This window comes from Melospiza georgiana, chromosome 2 (genome assembly GCF_028018845.1).
Source record: "Melospiza georgiana isolate bMelGeo1 chromosome 2, bMelGeo1.pri, whole genome shotgun sequence".
In the NCBI taxonomy this organism is placed as follows: domain Eukaryota; kingdom Metazoa; phylum Chordata; class Aves; order Passeriformes; family Passerellidae; genus Melospiza; species Melospiza georgiana.
The window spans coordinates 104,335,845-104,358,779 of record NC_080431.1 but is presented as its reverse complement, the minus strand read 5'-3'; the positions used below and the strand labels follow the sequence as shown (position 1 = coordinate 104,358,779).

Below are 22,935 nucleotides of genomic sequence, written 5' to 3'. Positions count from 1 at the left end.
AGAAAGGGTCAAACGAGGTATTTAGAAATACTGAAACAAATAATTTCCATGTAAAAACTGGTTTTACTTTGTCAGTTTATGAACATGTTCAGGATTCTTATACTTCAGCTATAGAAAAAAACTACTGCTTAAAATTTGTCTTTTTTGGTATTACAAATCTATTACATGTTTTTGCCCACAAGATTTTGTGAGTAAACATTTTTTTCTTGTTGTTTGTCATTGTGCAGGAAGCACTCACTTAAAATAATACAGAAAAAAAATCTGTTTTCCCTTGCTGGGGCAATTTTAATCACTATTCTTCCAGTGGCAAAAGATTAGCCATAGTTTAGGTCTGTCTTACAGGAAATTGGTTTCTCACTGCTTTTCCTTTAAAAATCAATTTTTAACTAACACAGTCAAATATTTTAACAAGTTGTGTGGTGAATATTCTGTTCCCACTTATTTCTGTGAACTTCTTGTACCTCAGAGAAGTTATTTTCAGGTTTGCAGCTATGCAAATGAAAGTAACATAACTCCTTTTCTTTCAGGGCTACCAGTTCCTACATGCATGTCTAAACACCTCATGTATATACTGTAATATTATTAGCATTAAATGAAACTGTTTTAGAAGGCCTGAATGTTTTTACTTACTCTAGTCACAGTGAGTGTTCTTTACACTTGTCATCTGAAATTATTCCTGCTCTTAATCTACACAGTTTAAAAATTGCGAAGGAGGTGATGGCATTTTCTATAAGCCAGCAGAAAAGGAAAAGAAACATTAAAGAAGATGTTATTAAAAGCATATGTCATTGTCACACATCAGGCCCTGAAGGACTTCTGAGGCTGTTCTGGAAAAGGCAAACTTTGTTCTTGAGAAAGAACAAAATGTTAATTTGCTGTAGGATAAAAATCTACAGTATCTGTTGAATTCACATAACTGAATGCTAAGGCAGACCTCTTTAGGTCTAAATTGCAGCTTTCTTCAGCTAGTGAAAGTGCATATCCTCTCAGATATCTTTGATACACTTAGTCACATAATCATATTGTGACAGCTTGAAAGGAGGAGGACTCAGAAAATAGAAAAGCAGTTTAAAATTCTTATCGAAACAATTTATTTTTGGAAGACAGTGGCATGCATTTTGCAGAAACAATAAAATCCCTTCTCTGAGGAAGCTGATATTTTCAATGGCCTTCAAGAAAGCTTACATTCATTGAATCATGTTGTTATCAGGTACCATGGAAGGTGGCTGAGTCCACTCTGTGCCTGAGGGCCAATCTACCTGTGCCAGTTCTGAACGGTGGTGCAAGCTCTTCTTGTAGAGTCTGAGGTTGGTGGCTGCACAAACACCCAGCCAATCTTCTTCCTATCCTTATAATTTTTATTTTCTAATCTTGCTTTGTTTTAAACCTTGATCCATCCACTATGGAAATGGAGAGTGAATTAATCCTTTTATCTTTACAGCACTTGCATATATCAGTATTGCAAAGATATGTATGTTTCTCCTTCTTTTACTTTCTCCCTTCAACATAAATTCCACCTTGTGGGTTTTTTAAAAAATTTTCTTCTAAGTAATGTTTATAGATACCTGATAATTCAGATTGTTTTTTCTGCTCTTTCCATGAGCCACATATTTACTGAACCAAACAGATCATGGCTACTAAGTTTTCCTAGGGCCATGTAAATAAGGGTGCTTCACAAAGAGTCCATCCTTTTTCTGTATTGTTTTATGTGGTTTAACTTTCTCATTGCAGCTCTGTGACATTATCCCTTTTTCATAGATTGTGATTCACATAAAAACAGAACTTTTTTGGGGTTTTTTTTGGTCACATAATTGCAGCTTTTTTCCCTGCAGAACACCCAGTAGTTCCCCCTTTCCTGTTTGTATAGCTGATCGCATGTGCCACCACCCAGTAGCAGGCACTTATCCCCGTTGAATAGAACCCTCCTTTTCCCAAACCAAACCACTAGTGTGCGAAAATCCTTCTAAACCCAACATCTGTCCTCTAGCATTCAAAGGACTCTCAGTTTGGTATAATCTTCAGTAATGTAAACATGTTTTCTGAACCATCACTGAGTTCATTAACATCCTTCTGACAACGAGCCGCTTGTATGAGCTCCCTAAATAACTTCTTCTACATTGTTTTCCTTGTTTGCTGAAAGAATATCATATGAAACCATGTCAAAAAATCTTACTAAAGTGACATTCAACATGACCTTCAATGTTTCTCCTCTGCTGATGATCCCTCTTACTTTGTTGCAGGAGAGATTAGATTTGACATCTTTTGTTCTTGACAAAACTGTGTTACTTGTCGTGTTACAACTGCTCAAAGATAGCTTGTTTACTTGCTCCAGTATCTTTGCTGTGTACTGAGGTCAAACAGATTGGTATGTAATAACTAACCTTCCTTTCTTTCTTTCTTTCTTTCTTTCTCTTTCTTTCTTTCTTTCTTTCTTTCTTTCTTTCTTTCTTTCTTTCTTTCTTTCTTTCTTTCTTTCTTTCTTTCTTTCTTTCTTTCTTTCTTTCTTTCTTTCTTTCTTTCTTTCTTTTTCTCTTTCTCTTTCTTTCTTTCTTTCTTTCTTTCTTTCTTTCTTTCTTTCTTTCTTTCTTTCTTTCTTTCTTTCTTTCTTTCTTTCTTTCTTTCTTTCTTTCTTTCTTTCTTTCTTTCTTTCTTTCTTTCTTTCTTTCTTTCTTTCTTTCTTTCTTTCTTTCCCTTCTCTCCTCTAATATTCATTCACTCAAAATTTTCAATGATAACCATTTTTTCACTTGGTTCTTTGATTGTCAAATTTGAAATGTCTTTTTTTCCCAATTATCAATAACGCATGATATATATATATATGTATAAAAGTAAAAATTAGATACAAAAATATTAAAAAGCTTGACTTTCCCAGTGTTGTCTATTAAAAACTTACCAGTTCTGCTTGATAGGGGCATAACCATTTGCTTGATTCTTTTACATGCCTGGTAGCATACTTAAAATTATTTCATGTTACCCCAAATGTCGCCTTCTAGTTGTGTCTCATTTTCTGCTGCCTTTTCTTACTTCATTCCTGCATGATCAGGCTATGCTTTTGTAGCTCCTCCAAGTAACCTGACCCAAATTCTCTTTTCTGGAGCTTCATTCCTATCTGAGAAATGCTCAGGAGGAGCTTGTGACAGCCAGGCATATTTTACTCTGCCTGGTGCATTTTCTGCATGGAGAGATCATTTACTTATACTCTTAGTGTTATTTCTTTGGGGAAGTGACAGTTCTTAAACTTCTTTTTTTTGCCTGCATCAACTTCCCAGAACATCATGTTGGATTTTAACTTGTAGGAGTTCACTTGTAGGAGTTCATGGGAACCTGCCTCCATATAATGTATTTTTTTGGTGTGTTTTGATGTTTTTGCTTTCTTCTAAAATCACAGAATCTCCCTGCAAAAAACTGCGAAGCCATACATTTATATGTATACATATACAGATATATGTACACATACATACTTATATGTACATACAGATGCGCCTGTCTCCCTCTTTGTGAAGAACACTGAGAATTTTAAAAAAATGACTGCTTTTTTCTGACCCAAGTATTTCAGTCAAGTAACTACAAAAGAAAATGAAAGATGATGGGTGAGTCACCAGAAAACAAGGTCATCATTCTACTGGAAAATAGAAGCAGTCAGGATTCCTTCTTCCTTTTCTAATAATCCTGTAAAGAATTTTTTTGTTTTACATCAGCTATAGCTTGGAGGTGAAGGACAGAAGTGAAGGCATTATAAATCCATTCCTGAATTAGAAGAAGGAGTTAAAAGTTTTCTTTTATTCTGCTCTTTTCACTGATGATGTATCTTGCAGACATTTATTCTTACGACTATTGTTTATTCTGCTTCATCACATCAGGGATCTAAGAAGCAGGATTATTGTTGGCTGGGCTTCCCAATTTCAGCCTCTAGGGACAATTACGAGCTGGTATAGGGCTGCACCAGTTCATGTTGTTCTGCAACAACAGCTGTAGAAACCGAGATACGGTGTCCCACTGCCTCCCAGGGAATAGATCCCTCAGATGTTGTATCTAGCACTGGCTTGGGTTTAAAGAATAGCTTTAAAATATGTTTTCATTTCCTCTGTGTCTCACTGGGACTTATTCTTTGACACTTGGCATGTTTTTGTATCCATCATTGCAATGAACATAATCTCTCATTTTCCTGCAAAAGTCCAACATTACAAAAAGGGGAAAATATTTCGAATTAAAAGCAGCATTCATCTGCATTGGTGATGAGCATAACATATTTCACTATAAAGGCTTTCTGTAAGAATCTTCCAGTATTTCTTTCTCTTACTCTTGTGTATTTTAATTACTTGGATTAGCATATTTTTACTTGTTTCTTTAATGTTGTCTTAATATTAAATATTTATAATTATGTCAAGGACTCATTTTCCTTGTTTCTAAAGATCCATTTACTGCTTATGAGAGTGCTTAAAATAAATTGTTAGTAGTAACTTGCAGTATATGCAGGATACTAAAGCGGGCTGTATGAATTTCACTGTCATACAGAAGAGTATGAGGAGGGTTGAGTAAATATTTGGGGTTTCTTTTCTGTGGTTTGGGGTTTTTTTCATTAAAAGAACTCATAGAATCTCACTCTGATGACTTTTGCATAACTTCGCATTTAAAATTTCACTTCCAAGTGATGTTAAACACCGAAGATGAAAATTGGGCACAAACTCCTCGGAATGCCGGTAGCATTTAAAGTATGATTTTTTACCAGCTATGCTTATGCCTACTCGCCTCTTGGGGTCTGAATTAAAACACCCAAAGCTTATAAAATCGGAATGCATCCTCCCAAAAAGCCAAGGAAAAGCTTTTCCCATTATACAGTACTTATAAGCTTAGATGTCTGTAAAATAATTATGCGATATTTCCCAAGTGGCTATGCACCGATTATAACATGCATTGTTACCCGTTATAAGCGGTGATATATAATTATATTCTGTGATCACTCTTGCACGTTCAATGCAGGGCACGATTCACCACGTGTAGGCTGGCGGTGCCGGCACCACCGCGCCGCGGCCGCCGCGCTCGGCACCGGCCGCCTCAGCTTCCCTCACAGCACCGGCCGCCTCAGGCTCCCCTCAGAGCCCCTGCCGCCTCAGCTTCCCTCAGAGCCCCTGCTGCCTCAGCTTCTCCTCACAGCACCGGCCGCCTCAGGCTCTCCTCAGAGCCCCCGCCGCCTCAGCTTCCCCTCAGAGCCCCTGCTGCCTCAGGCGTCCCCTCAGAGCCCCTGCCACCGATCCCTCACGCCTTCTCCAGGCGTTCACTGCTCACACCCGCGTCTCCTACAAAAACACCTGCCAAGGGCTCCTTTCCCCCCTCGCAAAGGGCTCCCGCTCCCCGGGCGCAGCAGCCCCCGCCAACCCCTCCCGCCGCAGGTCCGGGCACAGCGCGGGATTCTGACGGCGCGGGGATGCCGGGTGTGCGGGGATGCCGGGCGTGCGGGGATGCCGGGGGGTTCCGGGGATGGCGGCCATGAGGAGATGCAGGCGGGGATGGCGGGCAGTGCGGGGACTGGGGATTCCGGCCGTCAGGGGATGCCGGTATCTCGGGACGCCCGCGGGTCGCGCAGCCCCGAGCGGAGCCGCCCCCGCCGCGGCGGGCGGAAGGGGGACGGCGGGGGGAGAGGCCCCGCGCCCCCGGTGCCGCTGCCGGGCATGCGCGGTGCCCCCGGAACATGGCGGCGGCGTGAGGCGGGCGGCGGCAGGAGTTGCTTGACAGGACAACCCGGACCCGCGTCCCGCCCGCCCGGTGAGTGGCGGCGGCGGCGTTTCCCGCTCCCCGCGGTGGCGGGCAAGGGGAGGGAGGAGCGGAGAGAGAAAGGGAGGCGAGGCGGACGTCGCGCCCCCTCCTAGGGCTCGCACCGCAGCCTCCGCCCGCCGTGGCCGCCGGGCGCCCCGGTCCAGGGTTCCCCTCCTCGGCAACAACATTGCGGTGGAGGCGGCACCGGGTCTGGCCGAGGCTGCCCCATGCCCCAGCGCCGCTCCCCTCCTTCTGCGGGCTGGACTAAGAGTGCGGCGGGTCCTGCCGACCCCGCCCGCGGGGACCCGCGGGTGGCCGAGTCCGAGCGCAGCTGCGAGGGTGAGAGGAGCGGGGCGGCTCTGTCTGCCGGCGCTAACAGCGTGCCTCTCTCTGTCCGGGGGTGGCCGCGACTCCCGGTAGCAGGAGCTCCGGTTGGCAAGGGCGGCACGGGAGGTCCCCGAGCCGCCGGTGCCTCCGGGACGAGCGGCGGGGCCGGCGGCGTTTGACAGGAGCCCGAGCAGGACACGCCTCCCCTGGCCGGGGCGGCCCCGCTGCCTCCCCCGCGGTGGCGGCGGTGGCTCCCCGTCCTCCCGGCGGGGGCTGCGCCCGATCGTCCCTGCCCGCCTACCGCCGAGGCTGCGAGGGACTGGGGAACGGGCGTGGACCAGAACAGCCGGGTGCCTGTTAAAAATCATTGAATTCCGAGCGCTCGCTTGTGTTGGGTAAGGGGGCTGGGGGTGCCGCTTGAAGACAGCGCGGTGCCAGACGTGGCCTGTTGTGGGGCACTTGTCGGGTTGCGATGCACTGCGGCACTGTTCCCGTTTTCTTTACAGTTAAACTGCGTGTGTGGCATATATTGATTGTGGACTTAGAGGGGGTATCTTGCACGGGGAGTCATAATTTTGGATGGTTCTAAGAAAGAAGTTCAAGTATGGAAAATTCTATTGCCGTGTTGTGTGTCATTGTTCTCGTTAGCTAGGCTCACCTATAAACACGTTACAGTGCTGTAGTGTGTATCAATATTCAAGTTGAATTTTATGCTGAATTATTCTTTAGGAGTGAAAGCATGTTTTAAGTGTTAATAAAATTTAAAGTTGAAGTCTTTTCCTGCAGTATTTTGCTGTTTCTCACTGATGAGTTAGACTATAAGAGATAGCAAAAAATAATTCTAAGACCTAAAAAGTTTAATGAAAATGGGAAATACTGATATTTTATTGGGTTCTGGTAATGTAAACTTTTCTTGTGACTCATGCATATCCTAACTAACGTAGACAAGGTGATTAAAATTTAAAAAACATAGACTCTGTAGATACGACAGTAGGTTTTCAGAGCATGCTGTGTCTGACTTGTAAACAGCTCTTCAAGTTTGACTGGTTTTGAATTTTTTATAATACAGAGTAACAATCTTAAACCTTTGGATTTTAAGATCATTCCTGCTTCACCTTACGCTTTGGAAGTGGCAGAGCAAAGCAGTTGGTGAGGCAGTCGTGCAGGGTCAGCAATGACTGCAGCCCTGGTGCAGATGGGAGCAGTGCTGCAGGGAGGTGTTTGCTGTGTTACCCTTGGGGTTTGGGCTGTCCCGTTAACGTTACAGAGCAAATAGGGGAGGGGATGCATTGTGCTCTACCAGCTCTCCATGGGCCACCATCCAGTGCTGCTCAGGCCACAGCAACCCACAGCCCATGTGAGCCTTTGCACTTAAGAGTGTGTCCACAGAAACTCTTTGTACAGCCAGGCTGTGCTTTGGGGGCAGGGGCAGCTGATTTTCTCCCTTAGGGTACCATAAAATGTAAGTACTATTTAAGGATGATATTGCTTGATCTGATGTAAAGAAGTGCATTGGAGACCCTTCTGTTTGTATTTATTTATGGGAAGTTGCACAGTGATGCAAGTGGGAAGCTGCAGGAAACAGTGTATGGTGAAACAGAGGTTGAGACTGGGAAGTGTTTATGTGGCTTTTAACTTTAACATGGTCTGGTATTGAATGTGAAAATAGAGTTTACTAATTTTGTTTGAAACTCACTTGATGGAGTCGGTGCTCTGGTTTTCTATTTGGTGTAAATAGGTAGCAGTATTTGTGTGATATCTTTCAAGTTGCTTGGTATTTTGTATTCTTGTGGTAATGTTCAGATTCAGCAAAAACAAATATTGGCTTTCCATGATGTACTGTGGTAAAAGCATAAATGCTTTCACAACAATTAGAGGCCATGTAGATCATAACATAACTAGATTGTTCTTAACATTCAGACTTATATAAGTCTTGATGTAGGAATTTTAGGAAACAAGCAATGGCAGTACTTTAAAATATTTTTCTCTTGACTTTGTGTGTTCCTACATTAAATGCACAGATGCTTTTTCCCCCTTTGCTGTGAGTGCTGTTGCTGTGACCAGACAGTGTCCTCGTAAGGCAGAGGCATTGTTTTCTGGAGTAGCTGCCCAAGTTCAAAAGAGGCATTTTGCTAGTGTGAAATTTTTACTACTGGGGAAGTATTGATTCCATTACCTGTCTAAAATTTGTGCTAAAGTGCAGCTTTACTTGAGAGAATGTGAAGAAACTCTAAGCAAACAAAGCTGCTTGTGCCTGTTGTACATAGGTGTCTATTTCTGTTTTCTTGATATTCCAATGGGATCGTGAGCTGTGAGCGAGTCCTGTTTACTCCCTTTGCTGAGTGAATGTGCAGGGACAAATGAAGTCTTCAGCAATTATCCACTGCCACTAAATAGTGTCACTAACAGGAAATGACATTTGTCATTAACTGTTCAGGACACTGCAGCTGGCTTTCTTATTTGTCTGCACACATCTACGTCAAACAAGAGTGAGTGAAATACATAGTTATTCTTTTCATCTTTTAAGGAAATCTTTAAAAATACCATTTGACAGTCTATTGTGATATTTTTAAGTGTAAATACAGAAGAAATTACAGGTAGGGACCGGGACACTGCTTCAAGGAGTCTGGACAAGGGAGGTTGTTAACTAATTTTGTGAGCTCCACATCTGCGGGGCATTTAAAGTTCTGTTCATTCCCATTTGAAAGAAATAGCCTTAGGCACCCAGCCTTAGTGCTGATTGCCTTTTTCAGAGATTAAAATCTTAAATGTAAAGGACTATACCGTTTGTATTCTTGAAAGTGTAAGACATGCAACGTAAATTGCTCAGAATGAGATTTTTCTGGCATGTGGGAAGGGCCAGAAAAGCCCATATAAAATTGTCAAAGCATAATAGAGCAGTGGATGAATAAGAAGCAATGGAAATGTTAAATTTAAAGTTCCAGAACATTTGTAAATAAATACAATTTGATGAATAATCCTTTTTTACTGTGATTTGTGCTTTTGGTATATGAGGGTGCATTTCCTAGAAAATTTGTACATCTTCTTTGGAGATTTCTTGTAAGGTCCAACTGCTCTATAATTAAGTGTTAGGAAGCTTTAATATCAGTTATATGCAGTTAAGTTTATTTTTGCATTGTAATGATGACTGATAATGTGTGTGTAAGCAGCTTTCCTTACAGTGTCCAAGTGGAGGGGCAATTAATTTGTTTGAGGTAAAGTCACTGAAAAGTGAGGCAGTTGAGTACTAAAGTGAACTGTAGGGCTTTTTAAGAGTATGCTTCTTTGTAAGTACTTGTTTGTACCCTCATGCACCTGCTGGCTGACTTGCTGTGTGTGGGCAGTGGGGGCTGAGGGTGTGCAGCTCCTGCTGCAGTGCTGGCCATGGAGCAGCAATGCTGCCTCGCTCCTGGGAGCAGCAGAGATCATTTGGTGAGTCCCCTGCTCAGTCCAGGTGTGTTTCTGTAAACTGAGCACATTGCCAAAAACCTGTGTTCTGTATCTGTGATCTCTTCAAGTAGATTGCTGTCATTTGGGATGGGAAGGGTGGCTTCAGGTACCTGAGCCAACAGTGAGCAGGCTCCCCTTTTATCTGTGGCAGATCTATACACAAAGAGTGAGTGGTGCATAAATGGTGCTGATGACCATCAGAGGTACTTTTATCTCATCCTTGTTAGTCCCTCTGCTTGGTCAATAATGGTGTAGGTCTGGAGGAAGGTCAGGAGCTGCCTCATAACCATTCAGGAAGCAGCAGCTGTCTCTGTTACCCAAGTTATCACATTTATTTATTTGGGCTTGCTCTGATAGTTTCTGTTGTATACAATGGACATTTGGCATAAGTGCACACAATGAAACCATTTGTAAAGGGTCTGTAATGTGTTACACCCTTAGCACTGTGTGTCTGCAGGGATGTGCTGTGGACGTGCCCTTAGCAACTCTCTGCCCAAGATCCCTGTCAGAAAAAGTAAGAGCTTTAGTTTCTGTCTTTTGGATAGGACCAAAAATTCATTATTTTCTTATCTTGGATCTAAATGAAGTACAGATTCTTCTTTGTGACGTTAAGTTCCGTGCCTCTTTTGTTTCAGCAGTCTTCTTTCAAGACTGGTTCTTACTTCAACCAAGGCACTTGCTTTCTGGGTAGTGGTTGATCCAAGTTTGGATCCAAGCTGGTGCAATACTGATGCTGTGCTTGTTGTGGTTCTTATGTGTGCTCTCTTCCTGCTCCTCTGAATTACTTGCAGAGCCTTATATCAAAGTGTTTCTGAAATACTGCACCTTTAGCAGAATTTTAGTGCTCTTTCATGTGTTATAGCAGGGTGATAGCCTTTCTGCTTCTCAGGTAGAGTACTGTTTAGATACCTCATGTCCAAACTAATCCTGAAGTACATTTTCTTTTTTGGCTTTGTAAGAATAATGCTGTATCCAGTTTAAGCATGAGCAGTGTTTTGGACTGATTACTGTTTGTTGGTTTTTTTTAACCCATAAGTGGTTTATATTCTTAATATTTGTATGTTGTCATCTAAACCCAAGTAAAACATTGTATTAAAGGTAGATGTGCTGTTTAGATCATTTTATTCTTGGCCTTCCACTTCACAAATCAGGTCAAATTCTATTTAAGATACCAAGGGAATTCCATCATTTTCCTTTCCATCAATTTTCATAAAAGGGATGAAGTCAGTTGTCTTCTCAAGGTAACACGAGACTCCTTTTAGTGTAGGGCGAAGAGGAGGTTGAGCCTTTCATCCTCTACCATACATTAGTGCAGGGAGCAGCTGAAGTTTATAAAACCTGTAAGAGAGTAGCACCATTTTAATGAGGTGCATACCTAAAATGGAGCATGTACCATTATTTATGTACTGTGTGGAATCTAGCAGAGATTAATGCAGGCAGGTTCAGTGGAAGGAGTGCAGTTTGTGGGGCACTTTTCAAAGCCCACTTAAAAAGAGCAGTTTGTAAAAGTGAGTCTTGTGCATGGAGGAATGTGAAAGGGTATCAGAGCTGCTAAATTTGGTGGAACTCTTTATTGTCACTAATGTCTGTCAGGGGCGCAGAGATTAAAAGGGCTGCTGCATGTTTGATGGCACTTCCCCTTCCAAGTCTCTTGTGTGTGTACCCTGCACTGGAGAGCTGTAAAGAGGCAGACAGTGTTTCTTTGGGAAGGTCAGATGATATCAACTGGTTTTAATCCCAAAATAAGCAGTGTTATGGTTAGATGGAAAACTCTGAATAGGGTTTGTAATTATTTTTCAGTTTGTTGTAGGAAAATACTACCTAGTCTGACTGTTTCTGGTTCTCAATAGTATAAGCACTGAGTGGAGGAAAGAGGGGGGCTTGCCTTCAGAAAGGGGGTCTCCAGAAAGGGAGATACTCTGCCACTGTCCTGGGCCTGAGCCAGATACAACCAGTGACAGATGTGCTGCCACGCTGAGGAAGAGGTGGAGGAGATTGCCCTATTATGGCTTGCTTCACCTCTGTGTTGTTTTTTTTTAATACAATTGGAAAGTTGTCCTAGAAAGTGGGAAGAAAGATACAGATTTGCTGCAAATTTTCCTGATGCTTTTAGTCTTTAGTTGTCTTCTGTTTTTGAAGAGTGAAGCAAATAGTACAGCTGAGTATTTGCAGCTGTCTAGTCCTTTGAGCATTTAGGAGTTGTTATGTCTTTTATGACCTGTTAGTGCTTTGTTAGCTGCAGAAATGTCTAGCAGCACTGAATGGTCCTTTGGAGTGGCATTTGGTGTGATTCTTGGGGTTGTCCTGTCCAGGCACAGGAGTTGGACCTTGATATCCTTGTGGGTCCATTTCAACTCACAATATTCTGTGATTCAGTAATAATGTTTGTTCAGTAGATGGACAGATATTTTTGGTGGCATTTGCACAAAGATCCCTTGTGTAAGGGGACTTTTTGAGTTGGGGAAGTAGCACAGCTATGAGCACCAGCAACAGGTGAGTCCAGTGCATTTGCCTGGAAACTGCAAGCAGCTCTCTGGGGTTTTTTTTTTTTTTTTTCTGCAGAAACATTGTCTCAACAGAGGAGCTATCAGGAAATTGCTGGAGGGTTGTTTAGTTCTGGTTGGTTTGGTTTTGTTCCCTGACTGGACACCAGTATGTGGGATCAGTGTAGTTATTCCATTACATGAGCCAGGCTACACCATGGAGTGTTGCAGCAGAAAAATGAGTTGAGGCAAATTGTGTCTTTGTTAATATATAGTGGCAGGGAGTCCCAGTCAGCATTATGTTGTTTGGATTCTCAAGAGGAAGAGAGAAAAGGAATTTTATGCACTGGAAGAGGATGGTAGCAGAAGTGTGTTGCTGCTGGTGTTGAGGAGAAGCGAGAGGAGAGAAACACGTTGTTCTGTAGCTTCACCTGGGGTGCTGACAGCAGTCAGATCCTATGCAGAAATGTCCCAAGGCTCTTCTCCATGCCTTCAATGAAAAAAAAAATTGTGCATTCTATTTGACTGCTGTATATTTCTTCATCAGACTAAAAGTAGATGTGTTTATCTGGATACTCTGTTGTAAATAAAAAATCTGGACTTAGGGGATGGATTTTCTGGCTGTGTGCTGTGTGGACAGAGCTCTGTTGGATCGTAGCTGAACCAAGCTTTTCCCGTCCTTTTCCAGTGTGAAGGCAGTGTAGAAGGGAGGAAGCCAAAGTTGCCTAAAAGGGTAAAAAATGCCCTTTCTGCCATTGGGCCTCTGTTTGTCTTTTTCTCCCTAGTTTCCTTACGCATTGCACACTGACTGCTGCTGTTGCTTCTTGTCTGCTGAAGACAAGTGCAGAAAAGCTGTATAGAGTTCTTTAGCACTTGCTATATTTGCAACAGCAATTTCTTTTCTGCTTTGCCTGCTGTATTTACACTGTGCTAAAAGTAAGCTCAGTGCCTTGCAGAAGGAATAGTTTGAGACCTCTCTTCTATAAGGAGACTGAGCTGAAGACAGAGGAGATGTATCTGAGTGTAAAGACAATTTCATGCAGGTATGTAGCTCTTAGTGCTAATCACACAGGTTTGGTTGTGTTTTTTTTCCACAATTTAATTAGTTTACTTTATGAAAAAAAATTGAGTTAGGTATGTGGACAAAGCCAGGTTGAATAATGATGATGAATGTTTTCAGGAAGAGTACCCCAGGCTTGAAGAGGGGAGTAGAAAATAGCACAGAGGTTTCAGTGTGCTGAATTCACCAAAATGCTTAAACAAATTGTCAAAATCTTGTGTTACTGTAAATATGTACTAGTAAACTACTAAAACTGGCAGGTTTGTTTAAGACAGAAACGTAAGCTATGTTTTAAAATTTATTTTAATAAATAAAATTTCTATTTATTTTAATATAACATTGAAATACCCTTTCATGTGGGAAGATTGGCATTTTAGGAATATTTAAAGCTGTTAATGGCCAGCCGCTTTGCTGAACTGCTGACTTCACACATACCGTTTCCTTTTTCAGGTTTTTACAGCCCCACATCTTCTGACTTTTAAAGCAGGATGGGGAGGGAGGGTGGGAGGGAAGGAGGAGAAAAGCTTTTTCATTTTTTCTTGGTAGCCATAGAGCAGCTCTAAACTGCAATTTTAAAAATTACTGTCAATTTAGTAAATGTTGTATCTGCATGACATTAATTGTTTCTGTTGTGCATTAATACAAGTTGTGCTGTTTAATTTGGAGACCTTACTTCTCTGATGTTCTCATGTACAAGTATTATTTCTTGTTTCAGGATTTTTTGGGACAAATCTTTGGTCTAAACCATGTTAATGTTTCTTTTTAAAATATGCAATTCTTTACTGAATAACACACTTAATAGTGTTTGAGAGCTCAGAGAGAGTTTTGCATTCTTGAAATGTATGACTTACTGTAATTGCAGTTGCTCATATTCTAAAGCAGGTCGTAAACTTACCTGGAGAGAGAGCAGAACATTTACAGGCAATATTTTACTGCTGACAGCTTAAAAGTTTGTTTATGCTAATCACTTCATAAATAGTGAGCAGTACACCACTGGTGACTTAGCGAGCAGTTTTGCAAGTGAAGAAAATTTCTGCTTGATGTTAAAGAAAATGACATTACAAAAATATATTTGTAAAGCACTAAGTGCCCACGGGCTTTCTTTAACAACTTAAGAAATACTCAAGCTTAGTTGTTGTAATGATATATATGGCTAGTTAATATTTGCTGGTTTGAAAGCCTGTGAATTTCATTAAAGTCTATCTGTCTAGCTTTGCTTTTAGTGACTAGAGGAGGTATTCAGATATATCACTTTATTGAAAGTTGAGCTGTATGAAAATGTAGAAGTTTAATTTCCTTTCCTTGAAAGAATTTAACTTTTTTGGTTGGTTTTTTTTTTTAATACAAAGAATGTGTACTTAAAGAGATTCCAACTCGGATCAAATTTCTTGTCAGAACACCGACTGATTATGTATTTGTGTGCATAAATGAAAGAATACCTGGTTTTTAATGTTTGGTTCAAAGTCATAAATGTGTAATGCTAAATAATACTGAGTTTATAAATAGGAGGCTTTTGTTACATTTTCTAAAGTTCTGATACATTTGTGCAATTTTTTCTTCCTTTAGCCTTTGAGATCTTACTTTTCCATAATGATGCCACAGTGTGCACTGAGGTAAACTGACTATTACAGAAACAAGGAAGCATGCTGTTGTGTCTTCAAGTATACTGGATGAGTCTATATGCTGGGCAGTTTGCTGGAAATGATTTTTAAGTATTGCAAATTTTATTTAATACTGTATATTATTTTAAAAATCCTTTTAAGTTTTACTCTCCTTGTTTGCCTCTTTTCAGCCCCTTAAAGACTTTCAGAAATGGTATGAAGTAGGGTTTTATTTAAGAGACAACAGATGAGTAGACAGATGATTAGGTTTAAGGAAAAGATGTTCCAGCTTCATGAAGGATGGCTTTGAAGTAATGCAGTTGGGTCACGCTGGTTTGGGAGGTGACTGGAGCCTGTAGGTGCTCATTCCCCGTGTGTGGAGCCTGGAGTAGGAGCTGTGTCCATGGGGAGGCTGCACATGGGGGGGTCCTTCCTTTCCTTGGGGGGCTCTGCAGCACTGGCAGAGGCAGACAGCAGGGAGGACAGGAGCAGGGAGTGTGGCCAGCAGTTGGAGCTGATGTCTCTTGTGTTTCTAAATGTAATAGTGCATGAATGCTAATGGGGAAAGCAAATGTAGGACTTGTACAAATGACAGCATTGGCAGGGGGAAGTATTTCTTAGCTTACACTGTACCTATTTTCTCTCTGTAACTGGTTTTGCTGTTTGAACTATGTGTAATTCTTTTTCACCCTTGCATATGGAATTTTAATCTTGAAGCATTTGTAGAATAAAAAGGGGGCAAATACAACCCCTTGTTCACATTAAGCCTGAAAATGTCTGCCTTTATTTCAAGCTAAAACTGAGAACTTCATTGGTGCTTCCAAGTGGCTGTTTTGTTAGATTCCTCCTCAGTGCAGTGTATCTGTGTAAAAGAATAGTCTCAGTCCTTATCCAGCAGAGATTGCCCATTGATGACTGTCCCACCCATGAAGATGCCAATGGTGAGGTCTAAGTTACTGCATCTGTACCACTGGTAGGGTCAAAAAAGCTAATGGGCTCTAAAATTGCTGGCTCTTGTCCTGCCTTAGATGCAGAGTCATTGAGAGAAAAAACCTGAATCTTCTTTGTGCAGACTGAACCCAGTCTCCTCTTTGCTTAGGCTTCTTTTAAATGTTACATTTATCTCCATAGTTCTGTTGTGTGTTTTTATGAGCAGGCATGCTGTCAAGATAAACTTGCACTGGGAAGCCCTAGATATGCAAACATATTTTTTTTCAGGACATTTGGTTTACTTGAATGCCTGGCTAACAGAAGGATAATGGAGATGCATGGCAGGCAAAAGAAGGAACAATTTTGACATTTTCTGTAGAATGCTACCTTCTTGGAAATGCAGCAATGCATGCCCTTTGAATAATTCTTCCAAAACAGAAAGAGAAAAGTTAGGCAGGAAAAATGTTTTCCACCCTGTTTTCTGACACCTGGTATTATGTACTAGCAATGCAGAGAAGGTAAAGACTTAGGCTTGTCTACTAATATAATGCTTTCTGACAAAGGGTTTGCACAGTGGGAGGTGCCTAGTACAAGTGATTTGGGGATTAACAATAAAAACTTCAGTAAGGAATTAAAGGCAGATAAATGCCTTCTGTCAGATTTTTTAAAAAGGAATTCAAGTAAGGGATGCAAATCAGGTAAGACTAAAACTCAGTTTACAGGATGAATTGAGACATAAGGGATGTAAATAATACACTTCAGGAGTGTGGATATCCTTTGAGTGCTCTTTGGATTGAAGACATTTTGATGATTAATCCAATAGTATCCTAGGTTTGTGGATTTTTTTTCCCCTATTGCTTTTTCCTTAATTTGCAGCAAATGGTTTCTCACTGGATTCTGTCCTGACAGTCCCTTAAATACTTTGTTCATTTTCTGTCTGCGACTGACAACCTCTGTGCTCATCTCAGTCTTTATAACTTTGGTTTTCATTCTGTTGTTTTGTGCACTCTATTGCCATTGCACTTCAGCCTTGCCATTGCATTTCTTTGTTTGCTCATATATTCCTGACGCTGTTTTGTTTCATTTTTCCCTTTATTTCTAGAAGCTGCTCTATTAATTTCTTAGCCCCATCTTTCTTATTCAGCTTGCTTGCCAAGGCACGTGTAGATCTCAAGAATCTTGAGATCCGTCCTTGCTGTGTAATTTTACCAGAATGTGCCTGGAGGTGTTTTCCCTATGTTTGCTGGTGCTTTTCTTCTTTTCTGTGTTGGGTGTGCTGTGGGTTGAGCCAGGCTGGGGATGGTGAGTGTGACACAAGGGACTCTGCCCTGGTTAGCAAAGGACACAACTGCCTTGCTTAGGGTTTGCCACTTAAGTATGTGAGGTGGTGCAAAATAGTTCCTACATCTGCCCCTGCAGAAGAAATTGCACTTTGTTTCAGGTTGACCCTGCCCTGTGTTTGAAGGAACTGGTTTTAAGTTTGCTGTGGTTCAGCAACATGTAGTGGTTGTTAGATAGGGGCTCAGAAATGCTGTTCTTGAATGTTTTCTATGACAAACAGTACAATCAATGGGCTAATTTAATAGCAGCTTTAAATTGAATCCTTAGGTGTAACTGAGTTCTAAGTAGCACCTCTTCGAAACAGTAATATATTGTGTTCCTGCAGTGGGATTTGCCTCATTTCAAACAGCTCTTTCAGAACTTTCAGTTGTCTTATATTTTTAACAGGCTGGTGGGCATGCTGTAAAACAGCCTATCTGGTACAACACAAGCTAATGAAAAGCTGGAATCCTTTTTATGTTCTCACAGACGCTCCGGTTGTGCTAAACTTGATGACTATCACTGCAGGGTTGGAATCTTTATTACTGCACCAAGTGCAATCTGGTACTTGGAACAAAAAGATAAAAACCATTCGCCGTTCTAAAGTAATCTGTAAAAACAGTTACTTTGACTCTGCATCACCTTCCCTGATTTATTACTTGCAGTGGAAAAGCTTTGAATTTTTGGGGGAGTCTGTGAAAGTATAAAGTATTTCAAATTTATTTGATGGCTTAAAAGGATTTCTATTCTTAATCTTGATGATCACTTATGCTATGAATGCTATTGTGTAGCAAAACCTGCTTATTTTATGGTAGTACTCAAGTTTTATTTATAACTCCTTTCAAGTCTCAGTCTTGAGTTTTTGTAATAACTGTCCAACATGTTCACAGAAACACACACGTGAAATAAATTCATCAGTCACTGACATTTAAAAAAACTTTTAATTAGCTTTAGCCATGTTCTTGCACTGTATAAAGTTTCATCATCCAGTCCATCATCATAGTGCTTTGAAGTTTCTTGAAGTTTCAGAAAAGGATCACAGTTTCAGGAAAATACTCAGCTATATGATACTTCTCTTTTTATATGTGATATATGATTATTTTAATTTTCTTTTTTGCATGTGAGTAGAAGAGTCAAGAAATTCCAACTGTTTTCAACTGTTACTTCTTTTATGTCACAATGGAAAGATGTAGCTTCTAAAAATGTTACCTTTGACAAAATTATTCATGGCAGGAGTATGCACATATTTAAATTCAAAAAACTCCTCAAGTTTTCAATGATGTCAGCTTTAAACCTCATGAAAGTTGCTTGAAAGGAAATTATCCAAGAACATAATTCAGAAATTTGAATGTATTTACCCATTATTACTTGAAAAGTTAATGGAGAAGGATAGTAAACTTGCTGGCTTTGTTGCTTCAAGGCTAGATGCTAGAAATGAGTTTGACTTGAACACAGTCTAAGTTCAAAATACTAGATGCTGGAGTAGAAAATCACAGTTAACACACACAAAAAAGAAAGCTTGTTTTTGCTGTTTTACACTAGTTTAACCAATCTGTCCCTTCCAGTTTCCAAACCCTACAAGAATGTGGCTCAGTGCTTTTATCTGCAGTTAGCATTTCCCTAACACTTCTCTGTGTGCTGTTACGAGTCTGTTACAAATCATAGGGCTGGGCTATCACTGAGCACTGGGGCCTTGTACAGATTTTTCACATTAGTGTTTTGTTCCCTCTTCAGCTGTACTTGTGCAAGATAATGTGTTTTACCCAGAGGTATTGAAGTTGATGATTGTTTAACTCTGTGCAAGTGAGGCAGGGTGAGTAGGTTATGTATGAAGAGTCTTCCATTTTTCAGTAATATTTCTTGGGGGTGAAAAGGAATAAAGCACATTTTATATCTTTCTTTGTTTTAGAAATCCACAGAAAATGCAAATCATTAGAGAATGAACTGTCTAAAACAAGGAAATGAAAGTTTGCATTTGGTATTTTTGCTGCTTTTATTTAACTGTTGTTTCCACACTACTCTCCTACAGATAGTTAAACACTTGCAATTTAAAACAGCAAGATAATTATATACCAATACAAAAAAATCATCCTTTCCAAAAAAAGAAAACCCAAATGCCAACAACAACCTCCCCCCCTAACTTGTTGTATTATTGCTCCACAGGAAACTGTTGTGCTGAAAGGAAGAATTAACTGGTCTTTCAACTTCAGCCTTTTTATTGTGAGAGGGGAGATCACAGAAGTGTTACCATGGGGAGAACAGCAGCGAAAGGTGAGGCCTGGTAGCTTTAATCCAAGAGGAAAGAAAGTGGGGAACCTGTTAAATTGGTTTTTTGGATCTGGTGGAATACAACATGACAATTTGCCATACTGTTAGATTAAGGAAGACAGTTTGTGATATCTTCTGAATACAGGTAAGTTCAAACTTCACATTGTTTTAGAATACATATGCTGAATTTGGCTGTCTTGAGTTCCACAAGTTTAATGAAAAGAATTCTGTCCTGTGACAGCCTTGAAATCATTACTGCACTCTGAAATTGAGGAATGTGTCTAGATGTGCTATTAAATAAAATGTAGGGCTTTATTCTGGAGTTGCCTATAATTTAGCAGGATAATAACTAAGTAGTGCAAAGAATCAAATTTTATCACAATGAATGGCATTAGCAACTGTCTTTGAAGATAAAATGAACATTTTAAAAGAAATTCATCCACAAGTACATGGTGTACCACAAAGGTGTGATTTCTGCTGTGTCATGTTTGCAGATGTTAATTGTGAGCTCAGAGCTAAAATAGAGAGTGAGACTTAAGAAGAAACAAGAGTGTTTGAGCTGATGAAACAAAAACAAATATGAAGAGCAAAAGATTCACTCTCTGAAACCATGTTGTGGCTGCATTGGAAGCTTCCAGATTGGTAGTCATCCTCCATAAAAGGCTGCTAGCACTTTTGTACTTTCCTTGGGCTTTCCACCTTCACCCCAAGCTGCTTTATGTGCTTGTGTGTTCCCTTGGTAAATAATTGTCTTTTGCTAGAATAGATTTTCGGTAATGGCAGGAGTCATCCATTTAATTGTTGCACCAGGAGTTTATGGAGGAAGTCTGACCCCTTCTTTTGTAGGTTTTCTGCATGGCTGTTGTCTAAATATAGTGAAAGAGACTGGCTGTTCCAAGTAGATAAGGTAAGAATCCCACTAGGGAAGCACAAAAAGAAAGGAAAGGAGAAATTTTCATATTCACTCTGGATATCCTCACAACCCTGTGTAGTGGGGAGTGAGAAGAAGGCCCCTTCCTGAGCAATGGTAAGTCTTGGGCTTGTTTTAGTAAACTTCATTTCAGGGTGAGTAACTGTGTGGCATGGGAAGAGCAAAAGTCTTTGTCATCCAAAGATATTTCACATACATCAGGAAAAGACAAGGGGTTTGTTTGAGAAGAGTGGTATCCTGCCATGTTCTGAGGACCCAGAAGAGTTGACATCAAGATGGCTGAGGGATAGCTGCAGGACTCTTCAAAGCATGACTGTGAACTTCACTTTCCCCGCCCTGCACGATGAGCAAATAATAAGTCTTAGAAGACAGGACGTGCATGTAGCCCACTCTTCAGGGATGAAAATTATTGCTGTTAAAAGACATGATTTTCCATCACTACACAAAACAATCATCTAGTTTGCTGAAAGGTTAAGTCTTCTAGAAAGAAGTTGCAAGGTTTTAAAGCTTCTCAGGCAAGAAGCAGGAGTTCAGTATGGGAGCTTATAAGAGCAAGTACACATTGGTCACCAGGATTATCTTTGCCCAGAGCTTTCTCTTGCCTTCTCTGATTATTTTTTTTATTTGGTATTCACAAGTCAGTCAGGATAGCTTTGTCCTTTTTTTTTCCCCTTTGTCTCTAATTTCTTAAGTGATAGATGTGGTTGCTCTTGCCTGTCTTCTGTTGAGTAATCTTATCAGCAAAATTCTGTGGTTACAGATAGGGTGGGAGTAATGTAAACACAGAGTTTTGAATCAGTAAGAAGAAAGCACTGTGTTAAATAATCTTACTCTAATCTTGGCTTGTATCTAAACTTTTAGCTTATGAAGTGCACTCTAGAAAAGAAATTGTTGGTGAACAATAGAATATGTTGCTTTTAAAATTTTAGTGTATGCTTTACTCTTATCTTGCTGCTCTAAAGGAAAGAAATTTTTCATAGGGTATTTAACCTTTACATGGTATAGGCTAAATATGTATAGATACATAGCAAAAATATAAATGCTATGTACTTATATGTAATACTTTATTTTCAAAACTTTTTTTGAAATAGTTATCCTGTTCTTCACTGTTCTTTTAGAGAACTTAGTAGCATTTGATTAAGTACATTTGATAAAGCAAAATTTGATTCTAGCTCTTGTTTTGGCCAATGATCTAACACATACTGTGTTTTACATTGAGAAAAACTGAAACTTTTCCCTTTAGAAATGGACAGGGGAAGATAGATGATGAATTAAGCTGACCTATTTTTTTTTTGTTACCACGAGCTTCAAGACTGTAGGACTAATAAGTCTCTTCTGTCTCCAACATAAAATAGAGTTCCTATTTTCAAGTCAATTTTTCAGGCTTCAAGGAATTAGCCATTGAATGTGGCTAGGAGCTGAATGTGCAATGGGATGAAAAGAAAATACTCTTTGTACATGTACATTTATTTACTGGTACATATTATGCCATTCATTGCCTCATTTTTTGAGGTTTGACTTCAAAGTTTGACCAAGCTGAGGATCATGTGCAGAAAGAATAATCTTCTTTTCAGCCCAGTGATTTGAATAATAGCCTTCTGTCTAAATTTTTTTTCTGTGATCTTTGGAAACTAAATTTATTAAAATAGAGAATATTAAAATTTCCATTATAGATTGGCATGCATTAAAAAGCTCCATGTGTTTATAAAATATTTAATATTTAGAAAATTGGTTTTTAATAAAATATTACTTTTTTTATAGTTTTTTTGAAAATAAACCATAATTTTTTATCCAGCCTAACTGCCAACATTGGAAAAAGCACACCTGAACAAGGCTGGGCAGTATAGACTGTGAATAGTGACTGTGAAATACAGACTGGGGAAGGTTTTCTGGGGTGGCAATAGATAGATACAGGGTTTCTGATGTGGAAACAGGTTGGAAATTCTTCCTGCTAGTAGCTGTGCATCTGTTCAGACAAAACACTCCAGCTTTGTAATGGTATTCCCAGCTTCCCACTGATGAAGGTTGGAATGCATAAAAGGAAGGAGATCCTTTGAAAACAATCTTGCTTTTATTCAGGCTTATTCTTGGATGCTTCTGCATATGCTGGGTGAGATTTATTTGTGTGTTTAAAGAGGAGATTTCCTACCATCAAAAACAAGTGGTAGTGACAGTGCTTTGTGTTTCCTGTGAATGAAAATGCCTCCACCTCAAATGAAATAGTTGTTTAAAATGCTATTGAGAAATCCACTTATTAATATAATAATCTCTTCTTGTAGTTTTCTAATGGCTGATAAGAAAAATACATTGCTGAGAGTGTTTTGTTTCAACTTTCATATTTGCTGTGATGTTTTTGAAAGAGGCACTAAAGCTAGCTGGTATAGGGCATAAATAATTCATGTAGTGATTGTCAGCAAGATCACATGTGGTGTCCAGGCTGCAGTTTTTCACATTCTTTCACCTGTTCTTGATGTCTCTCATCATGAAAAGCTGTCATCTTGTTTTTAATCTGACACTGTTTGGTAGATACTCTTGCATGACTCTCTCCTTTCAAGCTCTGGGTGTTTGCAGGAAGCAGTTATTAGTTCTCTTCTTTCAGTGGAGCTCCACATAAGAGACTTATTGATTTCCTTTTTGGACATAGTCAGATCGGGAAGTTACTTGTTCTGCAAGCTGACAGCCTGATGTCTGCCTTAGTACCATGACTGTTTGTGGGAAATACTGACCAAGGTTATAAAATGTGGCAAAAGGTCCTGACAGTAGAAAATTATCTGCATTCAGCTCAAGCCCAAAGAGGCTGGATGAAATATA

The 22,935-nt window shown here is 40.2% G+C and overlaps 1 protein-coding gene across 4 annotated transcripts in view; it reads left to right on the top strand.

The window, feature by feature from the left end:
* Positions 1-6,391: 6,391 nt before the first annotated feature.
* The window catches only part of SCML2 (Scm polycomb group protein like 2), a 73,200-nt gene continuing 56,656 nt past the window's right edge, over positions 6,392-22,935 (top strand). For 3 of the 4 annotated variants that reach the window (XM_058018365.1, XM_058018364.1, XM_058018363.1), the window contains exons 1-2: positions 6,392-6,476; positions 19,089-19,196. In XM_058018365.1, the coding sequence (XP_057874348.1) occupies positions 19,175-19,196 (22 nt within the window). In that variant the 5' untranslated portion in view covers positions 6,392-6,476; positions 19,089-19,174. Of the gene's footprint in view, positions 6,477-19,088; positions 19,197-22,935 lie in introns of those variants that run through there. The other variant, XM_058018367.1, reaches the window with a different exon arrangement.